The 12,235-nt window shown below is 49.1% G+C and overlaps 1 protein-coding gene across 14 annotated transcripts in view; it reads right to left on the bottom strand.

The window, feature by feature from the left end:
• Nucleotides 1-6,360: 6,360 nt before the first annotated feature.
• Nucleotides 6,361-12,235, bottom strand: part of PDE4A (phosphodiesterase 4A) — a 54,122-nt gene continuing 48,247 nt past the window's right edge. For 10 of the 14 annotated variants that reach the window (XM_085009618.1, XM_085009627.1, XM_085009620.1 and 7 more), the window contains 2 exons: nucleotides 11,464-11,646; nucleotides 6,362-8,891 (listed from right to left, as the gene is read on the bottom strand). In XM_085009618.1, the coding sequence (XP_084865744.1) occupies nucleotides 8,241-8,891; nucleotides 11,464-11,646 (834 nt within the window). In that variant the 3' untranslated portion in view covers nucleotides 6,362-8,240. 14 annotated transcript variants of the gene reach the window in all.

Genomic DNA, 12,235 nt, shown 5'->3' with positions numbered 1-12,235 from the left:
GTCTTCCTCTTACTGATCATATTTCACCCTCCCTGATCATCTCGCAATTCATCTAAGGATTCATCAAATCCAAGTGAAGACATGAGGCAGGAACAACAAATATTTCAGTGCCTACCATATTCCTGATACTGTGTAGATACGACTGGGAGAAGAACCCATGATTTCTGCCCTCCTGTAATCCAGAGTCAGCAGGGGTGGGTGTGGACAGTTATTTGCATGATTGTTCATTAACCTATAACCAGAAACTCTGAAAAATGCTCTAGGAAAAAGGAGCTTGCCGAAGTCGTAAACATTGTGTTTGTTGGCCATGTGTTCATAATTATTTTTCTATTCTTCACCTTGTTCGCCATTTTATTTACTGGCACACAGTAGGAGCTTCACTCATATTTGAATATTAAGTAGATGAATTTTTTCTTTTTTCTTCTTTTTGTCTTTTCTAGGGCCGCTCCCGCGGCATATGGAGGTTCCCAGGCTAGGGGTCCAATAGGAGCTGTAGCTGCCGGCCTACACCAGAACCACAGCAACATGGGATCTGAGCTGTGTCTGCAACCCACACCACAGCTCACGGCAACGCCGGATCCTTAACCTACTGAGCAAGGTCAGGAATTGAACCCACAACCTTATGGTTCCTAGTTGATTTGTTAACCACTGAGCCACAACGGGAACTCCTAAGTAGATGAATTCTTGGTCACAAAGGATGTATGATAAACATTTGTGGGATTGGCTGGAACTGGTCAGGTCTTCTAGATGCTTCTCCAAGGGTGTGGATTTTGCCAGCTCTGTGCAAAAGTGGAGCTACTTAGCCTATTAGGATTTTAGTTTATAGCCAAAACAGCCCTTTTGATCTCTCTTATCGTTACCATGAGATTTCTTGGAACTTCATGGGACAGAGTAATCCCTGTTTCAGCTAACAGCCTTTCCATATCCAATTGCTCATTAAGTACCTGCTGATGATATCAGGAACTGTGAGAAGCCCTTGATAAATATTTTAAGACAGATTTAACTTTTTTTTTTTTTTTTTTTTTTTGGTCTTTTTAGGGCTGCACCCGCAGCACATGGAGGTTCCCAGTCTAGGGGTCAAATCGGAACTACAGCTGCCGGACTATGCCACAGCCATAGCAACGCCTGATCCAAGCCACATCTGCAACCTACACCACAGTTCACGGCAACACCGGAGCCTTAACCCACTGAGCAAGGCCAGGAATCGAACGGCAACCTCATTGTTCCTGGTCAGATTCGTTTCAGCTGCACCACTACCGGAACTCCTTAAGGCAGATTTAGATACTTCCTGCAGCTCCCATTTTAAGAGAAACAGCCCCAGTTCCCTAAGCAATTTCTCACGTGACATGGTGAGTTCCTTTATCAGCTAGTTTCACTCCCACTTAATTTTTTTTTTTTTTTTGTCTTTTTGCTATTTCTTGGGCCGCTCCTGTGGCATATGGAGGTTCCCAGGCTAGGGGTCCAATCGGAGCTGTAGCTGCCAGCCTACGCCAGAGCCACAGCAACACAGGATCCGAGCCGCGTCTGCGACCTACACCACAGCTCACGGCAACGCCGGATCGTGAACCCACTGAGCAAGGGCAGGGATCGAACCCGAAACCTCATGGTTCCTAGTCGGATTCGTTAACCACTGCACCACGACGGGAACTCCCCACTTAAATATTTTAAGGGTGATTTAAGTCTTGCCTTCCCCCTCCAGGACTGGAGGCAGGAAAGTGCAGAAGGGGCCTTTGGGACTTCTGCTGTATGGTGACCACCAAAGCCCTTGCAGGGAGTCACCTCCAATTGCAAGGGAGGAAGAGATTATTACCCTCAGGGAAAAGGGGGATGATGGGTCCCTCCAGGGTGTGGGGATGGAGATTAAGAAAAACCCTCAGGAAGGGAGGGGACAATGCCAGGCCCCTTCTCAGGCAGGAGCAATACCGGGGACATTTGAGGAAGGGTCATCCGACCCTGGGGGGGGGCGGGTTCCCCGTAGGGAAGGGTGATATGAGAGAGGACCCCCTTAGGAAAACGGGGTGACGCCGGCGTCAGTCTCCCTCAGGAAGGACAATGTTGGGCCCCATCAGGAAGGGGACTGACACCAGGGTTCTCTAAGAAAGTCGGAACAACTCTGGAGTCACCCTCAGAAAGAAGATGCTGGTCTCCTCCTCAGCAAAAGGGAACGTCTCAGGGGTGCCCCTCAGGAAGGGGGAAAAGACACCTGGATAGTCTCAGGAAAGGGGGATGACACTGGAGGACCCCTAAAAAGTGGGAACGGCACTGGGGTCACTTTCAGGAAGGGAGTGACTGCAGGTCCCCTCACCTGCCTCAGGGTTCGTCGCACCTGCAACAGTCCAAGCTCCTCTGCTCCCTCAGATATCGAGTTCGACTAGCGAAGCCGCCGCGCCTCTCATTGGATTCTTTCTTGGCTGATGACAACCACGACAGCCAATCGAAGCGCTGTGGAAAAATCTCCCGCGCGCCTTTGCCACGCCTCCTACCCCGTCTGCGCGCGCGCACCCTCCTTCCTGCTGTAGCTCCTAAGACCTACTCTAGGGGGCGCACAGGAGTAGGAGCTCCCAGTCCCTACCTCCTTCCTCACCTGTGACCCATTTCATAATGACAGTACGGCTGTTGCGAGAATTAAATGCAGTAATTTATGTAAAACAGTTTCTGGCACATTGTAATCTCCTGGCAAACCTGAGCTCTTGTTATTTGCATTTTACAGCATGAATCTGCCCAAACGAACTCAGTCACTAACTGGCGTAGTTGCAACCAGAATCCAGTCTGTGTGCTTATCTATCATGCTTTTGCAGATCCCAGATAACAAATACCGGCTATTTCTTTCCTGATTATGAAATAGCTTCCCCTTGATTATAAAAGTAATATATACTCATTGCAAAAATTCAGAAAATATGTAAGACTACAGAAAGAAAACACTGGTACCTTTTAATCTCATCACTGTAGACACAATATTTGATGAACAAGTTGCCTTTTCTATGCACATATGTAAGATAGTATAATGCAGAATATTTTGAAACCTGTACACCTCACTGTGAACATCTTGTCATTTCAGTAAATATAGACCAATCTAGTTTCTGTTTGCTTGTGGGTTTTTTTTTTTTTTTTGTCTTTTTGCCATTTCTTGGGCCGCTCCCACGGCACATGGAGGTTCCCAGGCTAGGGGTTGAATTGGAGCTGTAGCTGCTGGCCTATGCCAGAGCCACAGCAACTCGGGATCCAAGCCGCGTCTGCAACCTACACCACAGCTCACTGCAATGCCAGATCCTTAACCCACTGAGAAAGGCCAGGGATCGAACCTGAAACCTCATGGTCCTAGTTGGATTCGTTAACCGCTGAGCCATGACGGGAACTCCTGTTTGCTTGTGTTTTTTAGCGCCGAACCTGCAGCATATGGAGGTTTCCAGGCTAGGGGTAGAATCAGAGCTATAGCCACTGGCCTAAGCCACAACAACACTAGATCCGAGCCGCATTTGCAGCTCACCAGCTCGCTGGATCCTTAACCCACTGAGTAAGGTCAGGGATCAAACCTGCATCCTCATGGATACTAGTCAGATTCATTCCCGCTGAGCCATGAGGGGAACTCCACAGTTATGTTTTTGATAAATATTGTCAGACCACTCCAGGAAAGCTGTATGTGCCAATTTCTACCAATACTAATGAGCTTTGAAAGTGCTTTGTTCACACCAGGATGGTCTATCTTTTCATTATTTGCCAATAGGTGAAAAAAGAAAACTGTCATCTTTTAATTTTACTTCCTTATATTTTGATGCTGTGAAAGAGGGGAGAATATTACCCACATTTCAGGATTCTGTGCATGTGAAACAAAATAGCAATAATAATATAAAAGTACCGGCAGCGCTTCATTGTCAAACAGGCATTGGGGCAAGTGAGATCCCTGCCTTATTTCCCTGAATTTTTCTGACACTGTGAGATCACTTCTCAGCCTCAGTTTCCTCATCTGCAAAATGATAGTACATATCTCAAGGAGAGCTGGAAAGCTGATAAAATAATCCAACTAATGAGTCTCACATAGGGCAGAGCCCTCTAAATGCTGGGGAAGGTGGAGCCATTAGCCCCAGACCACTGAAGCCTGCAAGTGGCTGATGTCAACTTCAGAGAATGATCTGACTCCACCCCTTCCCCAGGTCCCCCTGTCCTGTTCAGATTACAAGGCCTCTCTGCCCTTGGTCACCTTTCCCTGAAGAAAGATGAACTCCCCAACAGGAAGATTTAAAGAGCCAGCTGACGGTCACATGGCACCTCTATCCTTTGACTCACATTCTCAGATTGTCACCAAGTCCCAATCAGGAAGCATTTGGGACATTACAGCTACACTTTTACACTTGGAGAAACTGAGGACTAGAACCAGAAGACTCACCCAGACCACCCAGCTAACCCCTGCAGGCTGGAATTGATACTGTCGTCTCCTGACCCCCAGCCCAACACCCTTTCCCCGACTGAAACACTCTTGGGAAAACATCTGTGTCTCCTCATTGCTTCTTGTGTAAGATTCAGATTCCCTGGAAACTTCTACCTAGTTTTCCAGCTTTGCTCCTCCCCCTCAGGGTCCAGACTGGCCCCTACTCCTCTGGGCCAGGATACCGCCTCTGAATCTTTAAGCCAAAGTCGAGCAGTTGAAGCTTTGTATGCATTCAATTCTCTATGTAAACTCCGGCTATGGGTCAGTACAGCACTGTCTGATGCAGTAGCCATTCATTACATGTGGCTACTTAATGTAAAGGAAAATTAAAAGTCCAGTTCTTCAGTCACACTAGTCACACCTCAAGTGCTTAATAGCCAGGTGTGCCCAGCAACTACCCCGTCAGATATCACGGACATAGAACATTCCCATCATCACAGAAAGTTTCACTGGATAGCCCTCTCTAGCCTAGAACTTTTGCTATCCCTATTTTATTTATTAATTTATTTGGCCTGCAGAAGATCCTGGGGCAGGAATGGAACCCATGCCACAACAGTGACCTGAGCCACAGCAGTGACAATGCAGAATTCTTAACTGCTGGGCCACCAGGAAACTCCCATTCCCATTTAGTAAATGAAACAATTGAAGATCAGAGAGATCACACCCAAGGTCACACAGCTAGAGCTGGGATTCAAACTAGTCCTTGGCTGCTAGAGACAAATAGCAGAGCAGGTGGGTCAACCTCTCTTGAGATTTGGGGAAGCTGCCATCATTATCTTTATCCATGAGGAAAGTTTTGCTCATTAGCATAACGAATGTCAGAAATGTTTTATTGGTGAAATCAGGGCTTATTAATTAGCCTGATAAAGGTTGGAAAAATGGGCTTCCATGAGTGGAATTAACAAATTTGTGGATTGGTTAAAATATCTGAGACTCATTTGCTTCCTAATCTTGCATGAACATGTTAAAAAAACAAGAGCTAAAATCCTGAACCAGTTCTGTGTGAACTTGGAGGATTCAATTTGCCTGATACACATTATAAGGGCCACAGGATTTAGGGTATTCAAGTTTGTTTTCGTGTTTTTGTTTTTGTTTTTGCTTTTTAGGGCTGCATCTATGGCATATGGATGGTCCCAGGCTAGGAGTCGAATTGGAGTTGCAGCTGCTGGCCCACACCACAGCCACAGCAATGCTGGATCCTTAACCTACTGAGCAAGGCCAGGGATTGAACCTGCCTCCTCACAGATACTAGTCAGGTGTGTTCTTTACCACTGAGTCACAATGGAAACTCCTTTTTTGGTTTTGTTTGAATGCAGCGTGAGGGCTGCAACACTGTAATGCTAGATGCTGGGAACTCATGGAACTGAACAGATGTAAATTCTCTTACGCCTGTGAATCAAGTTTAATGCCTGTACGGCAGAATTTGACCAGAGCTTTTATCATGACCTAGCAACCAGATGTTCAAGGCGTGGTCAGTCAAGTTCCCTTGGTTTCTGGGAATGACTCTGAGGTACCAGAAGAACCCAAGTTGCATCAGATAGGTTCCACATGAAAGAAACAAGGCTTACCTGGGTCTGCTGGCCTCCAAAGACTGTGTGGTCTGAACTTACGACCTGAAGCTCCTGGCTCCTGCAAAGCTGTCTGCACCCCCTCAAGGTTTAACTGCTTGGGGAGGGTTTGGACAGAGCCCACTCCTTACCCTCACCCTGCCCCAGAGAGACAGCAAGATGCACATCTTGAGAAAAAGGATGGGGGAGTTTGCCTGTGGCGCATGGGGTTAAGTATCTGGCATTGCTGCTGCTGTGGCGACGGCTGGAACCCCAGCCCAGGAACTTCCGCATGCCTTGGATGTGGCTGAAAGCAAATTAGTTAATTATTTTTTTAAAAAAAGAGAGAGAAATAAGATGGGAAAAGAAGCCACATCAGCCATGAAGATCGGTGAAAGGCTCGGTTTAATTAGAGACAAGATCGAAGGACTGATTATCGATCAGCAGACCGACTGATTGATCGACAAAGTGGACAACACTCTAGCAGCTCACGGGGGTTCCTGTGGCTCCCCACCTGGGTTCCTGTCCCCAGTTGCCAATCTTGCCCGGCCGGTGGGCAGAGGGGAGGGGCAGGCTCAACCAAGCCCCTCCCCCCCTTGAAGACTCTCTGTTAAACAACAGCGCTGAGTCCACACTTCGGGGTCTATGTATGGTACAGTTTGTATAATACAGTAGGAATGGAGACTCCCTCCGGGAGACCCCCACCCCTCTTCCCCTGACTGAGTCAGTGGGGGAAGGGCAAGTTTATTTTCCCTTTTTGCCTCTGTAGAATAATTTACAAACCAACCTTACAGTATGTACAAAAAAAAAAAAAAAGCAAACGAAAAAGAAAGAAAAAGGAAAACCAAAAAAACAACAAAACAAAACAAACCCACTCCGGTCACCGGCTGGGACTAAAACTATTAAAAATGAACCCTGTACAGCATCATGGGGGTGGGAGCGGGTGGCACTCCCCACTGGGAAGGACAGATAGATGGAAGGCTTGGGGGAGCTGGAGGCTACAGTACCGTGTGCTCAGAATCAGAGGGGAGGGAAATGAGAGAGGCCGGTCCTGCCTAAGTTGCAGAACCAGGCCAAGGGCAGAGAGGAGGGGGCAGAGGGGGTTTCTCCTTCCAAACAGTCCCCCATGGCTTGGAGAAAAATGGCCTTGCATCTGTCTGTTGTATTGCTCAGGGAATAGCTTAGGGGGAGGGGGGAGGCTTGGCAAGGTGAGGGCAAAGAAAAAATGACTTTGGTGCCAGGGTGGGTGAGGGCTGCCCAGAAAGGGAATGTGGGTATACACCGTTATTGCTTCCTCCTAGGGCAAAGAGTGGGGGAGCAGGAGGATGCTGGGGAAGTGGGGGAGCCCAGGATGGGGGCTCTGGGCCTGGACCCACCCCACCCAAAGAGCAGGTGGGAGCCACTGCAACCCCCTCTCCTATGGCCGTGGGAATCATTAAGGCAGAAACAAGAGGAGAAGCAGCTGGAAGCAGGGGTGCGGCTCTAAACCGTCCAGCCCCACAGGGAAAAAATTCAAACGGAAACCCAAGTGGAAGGGAAAAGGGGTGGCAAGTGGAGGGGGGAGGGGGAATCATACCTCAGACCCCAGGTTAGTGATATGAATGTCCCTCCAACTCCCCACCCCTGAATCCTAAAGCCCACAGCTCCTGCCCTGCCAGCCCCCCGTGAATCAGTATTGCCAGGTTTGTGCAAAATGAGGCGGAAGACTTCCGGGGGGAGGGCAGAGAGCCAGAGAGGGGCTGGAGCTGGGACCCCTCCAACCCTCCACCCCCAGAGCCCCCCCCGCCCCCGAATGGCTATTCCTGGCTGGGTTCTAGAGACCCTCCAAAATTCAGAAGAAAAATCTGGAGGGGGACTCTACACCAGGCAAAGAGCCCAGAGAGGCCGGAAGACTAAGCCTGGAACCTAGGGGGGGCAGTTAGGGGGGTTGGAGATGGATGAGGGGGAGCCGGGAACAGGAGCATCTACAGTTGCTGTGTTTCATCCTTTTTTTTTTTTTTTTCTTTTTTTAAAAATGTAACAATTAAAATTCCAAAAATAAAATCCCTTCCGGGACCTCAGCCCCTTGTTCCCCAGCCCCCACCTCCAAAAAGAGGCCCCGTGGGTGGGGGTGGGGGGAAAGGGGCAAAAAAGAAAAGAGAAAAAAAACCACTTTTCTGTTTTCTTTTTTCTCAGGAGGCCCAAGAGTCTTTGAGGCAGTGGAGGAGGTCGGGGGGTGATGGTAGTGGTGGGAGGCAGGGTGGGTAACAGGGTGCGGGGGCTGAGGCTCAGGTAGGGCCTCCAGCTGGCCCCCACCCTCCAGGAGCTGAAAGTGTGGGTGGATCCTCGGCCGACGTCCCTGTGCAGGCACAGCACGCCCTCTTGGCAGCCTGATGCTCTTTTTGGGCCCCCACCTCGGCTGCCATGGAGGGGAGGCCCAGAAGGCCCGGGTCCCCCTCTGGAGGGGGAAGGGTCCTCAAGGCAGGCAGAGGGAAGCTCTCAGAAGACAGGGCAGGGGGGCTGCTGCAGCCCACAGCATCCAGGGATGCATCTGGAGACGTGGGCCCGTCCTGGCCACCTGTAGCCACACTATCTGCTAAGTCTGCTCGCTGTGTCAAGTACATTTCCTCTACCTCCAAGGGTTGCTCAGCATCCGGGGCTGTGGACAATTCCTGCACTTTGACTGCACCTGGGCCAGTGGACACCTCCTCCTCCTCTTCCTCCTCCAGTGTCAGCTCAAATTGGAACTTATCAGGTAGGGGTGGGTGACCTGGTCCCCCGGGCTCCTCCTCCGGTGGTGGTGATGGGCTCTGCCTAATGGCGCTGTAGTACCAGTCCCGGTTGTCCTCCAATGTGTCCAGGATCTCTTGGGCATCGGGGTGGACCAAGTCAGCCCACGTCTCCCACAGTGGGTGTACAATATAGTCGATGAAACCAACCTGAGGGAGGGAGGAGGAAGAATAAACTGGGGGTCTGCTGGCACAGATGGCACTGCTGGGTTACAAGATCTAATTTTTTTTTTGGCTGCTCCACCCATGACCTTCAGAAGTTCCAGGCCAGGGAGCGAACCCAAGGCACAGCCAGTGACAACACGAGATCCTTAACCTGCTGAGCCACCAGGGAACTCCTATTAAAATTTTAGAAATGCTGTTACCATTTGACCCAGCAATCTTGCTTCTCCCAATCGACCCTGGAAAAACTCTTATACAAGTAAGGGGAAAAAATCACCTATGAAGTATAAACAAAAACTGGAAACACCTCCATATATACATCAGTTAGAGATTAGTTTAAAAAATCGTGGTATGGGAGTTCCCATACCTGACTAGTATCCTTGAGGATTTGGGTTTGATCCCTGGCCTTGCTTGGTGGGTTAAGGATCTGGGATTGCCATGAGCTGTGGTGTAGGTCGCAGCCAAGGCTCAGATCTGGCATTGCAATGCCTGTGGCGCAGGTTGGCAGCTGCAGCTCCAATTCAAATCCTGGGAACTTCCACATGCCACACAAGCGGCCCTAAAAAGCATAAAAAAATATTGTGGCACATAACACATATTCATTATAGCATTTTTGCAACAAAGAGAAACTAGAAACAACTTCATGGCCAACTATTGGCTAACACCCTGATATCATTTTCTCTCCTTATTGACAGAACTTGATTTTTCTTGTGAGAGGCAGTGCCTCCAGCTGAAAACTACATTTCTCAGCCTCCCTTACAAAAGAGCAGGTGGCCACATGACCACCTGTGGATGGAAGATGCTGGGGAGTGCCTCAGCTGGCAAAGCCTTTCTTCCCTGGAATGTAGCTAGAATGGCTGGAGTTTCAAAAGCATCTGTGATCACAAGAGACACCTCTGAGTAGAGAAGCCCCATGCCTCAGATAGTAGATGAGAAACACTAAAAATTCCGCCTGCCAAATTTGTGGAGTCAAAGAAAGCCAAATTCCTTTTCCAGACTTTCCATACATAAGAGAAAGAAATAAATGGGTAAAGCTTTTATCCTGTTTGAGTCACCGTGAATTCCTAACTACTAAACATTTAATGTCCATCAACAGGGCAATGACTACCGAAACTGTATCAGGCTGCACCTGTGGCATATACAAGTTCCCAGGCTAGGGGTCGAATCTGAGCTGTAGCTGCCAGCCTATACCACAGCCACAGCAATGCTAGATCCAAGCCACGTCTGTGACCTACATCACAGCTCACAGCAACAATGGATCCTTAAAGACCACTGAGCAGGGCCAGGGATTGAACCTGAGTCCTCATGGATACCAGTTGGGTTCATGACCGTTAAACCACAATGGGGACCCCCACCATTATTTATTACTAGACAGTAGTGGAAAAGGATAAACTTAATCTATATGTAATAGTGTGGACAGATCTCCAAATCCTTGTTGGGAAGAAAAGATAACCTGTATAAAAATAGTTATATATTGATACAATTTGTATATTTTTCAAAAAGCTAAACCACAAACAATTGTTATTAAGTTGCCTGTAAATACAAATACATAACAAAACAAATGAAACTGGTTTTCATCAGGAGTTTGTGCATTCCCCAGGGACATTTGGAAATGTCTGGAGACATTTTTCCTTGTTACCACAGGAAGGGGAGGGTGTTCCTTGCACCTCGTGGGTGGAGGCCAGGGATACTGCTCAACACCGTACAGTGCATAGGATGGCCTCACCATGGAGAATGGTCCAGCCTCAAATGTCAATAGTGCTGAGGGTGGAACACTGGATGGGAAGGGCACACACACCAAACCGGGAAGAGGAGGTCTCGCCAGGGAGGAGACTGGGAGTGGGGAGGGTGAGAAACTCTCAAGTTCACACATTAGGACTGTCTTTTACGAAACTGTGTTTCTGTTCCTCTTGTAAATTAAATAGGCACATGATGAAGACAAATTATTTCACCTCATTTCAAAATCCAGGAGTTCCCGTCGTGGCTCAGTGGTTAACGAATCTGACTAGGAACCATGAGGTTGCGGGTTCGATCCCTGGCTTTGCTCAGTGGGTTAAGGATCCGGCACTGCTGTGAGCTGTGGTGTAGGTTGCAGACGAAGCTCTGATCCCACGTTGCTGTGGCTCTGGCATAGGCCAGTGGCTACAGCTCCGATTGGACCCCTAGCCTGGGAATCTCCATATGCCATGGGAGAGGACCAAGAAACGGCAAAAAAAAAAAAAAAAAAATCCACCAAAACGCCAGAATAATATGAGTGGCCAGATTCCTGGGAAACTGAGGGGCTGAAAGGACATGAGGTCTATAACTAAGGGCCAGGTAAGTGTTGTTACTGATGTGATGGCAGGTGCCACAAATGAGTTATCGGAACTGCCTGGTTGCAAGTCTATGACTTATGAGTCCACAGGCTCAGTTCCGTGGTTCCAGGGAGGAGAAAGTGTTGCCTATTTCCCATCATGATAGGAAGGAAAAAAGAGACAAGGAAAAACTTGATATTGTGGAGGGGCAGGTTAGGACCTTCTGGGCCTTGGAGCTTCCTTCCAGTGCCACCCTGAAACTTTACCTGAGACTTCTCCACTGAGGCCGTGTGCTTGTCGCACATGGGGCTGATCTCCATGCCACGCTCCCGTTCACGGTCACCCTGCTGGAAGAACTCAGCCATGATGCGGTCAGTCCATTGGCGGTACAGCTCCAGGGGTTTGGTGGGGTTGCTGAGGTCCGCACAGTGCACCATGTTCCGCAGGACCTGCATAGGATGGGGATGGGGGACCTTCAGAGGCCAGGCCCCCAACCCAGCCTGGGGCCTCAAGGCATCCTTATTGCCCCTTTGAGAGGAGAGGGGATAGAGGAGGGAGGGGGGAGATGGAGAGAGGTAAAAGAGGAAATGAGGGAAGAGGAAGATGAGTGAGGGAGAGAAGGGGAGAGATAGGAGCTTGAGGAGCAAGGGGCAGAGAGAGGCAAGGAAGAAGTGGAGGTAGGGAGACAGGGGTGGGGGAGATGAAGACAGGGGCTGATGAAGAAAAGGAAGAGGGGGAGTTCCTGTGGCAGTTCAGCGGGTGAAGAACCCAACTAGTATCCATGAGGATGCAGGTTCGATCCCTAGCCTCGATCAGTGAGTTAAGGATCCAGCATTGCTGTGTGGTGCGGTGTAGGTAGCAGATACAGCTCAGATCTAGCGTTGCTATGGCTGTGGTATAGGACAGCGGCTATGGCTCTGACTTGACCCCTAGCCCGGGAACCTCCATATGCCACAGGTACGGCCTTAAAAAGACAAAACAAAAGGAAAAGGAAGAGGGAATTGGAGGAGATGGGGGGAGATGGGGCGGAGAGATGGG

Source organism: Sus scrofa, chromosome 2, assembly GCF_054392235.1.
Source record: "Sus scrofa isolate SSC_HxYL_T2T_F1_AM1 chromosome 2, Sscrofa_HxYL_maternal_Yorkshire_Landrace_v2.0, whole genome shotgun sequence".
Taxonomy (NCBI): Eukaryota; Metazoa; Chordata; class Mammalia; order Artiodactyla; family Suidae; genus Sus; species Sus scrofa.
This window is presented reverse-complemented; position numbering and strand designations above follow the sequence as displayed.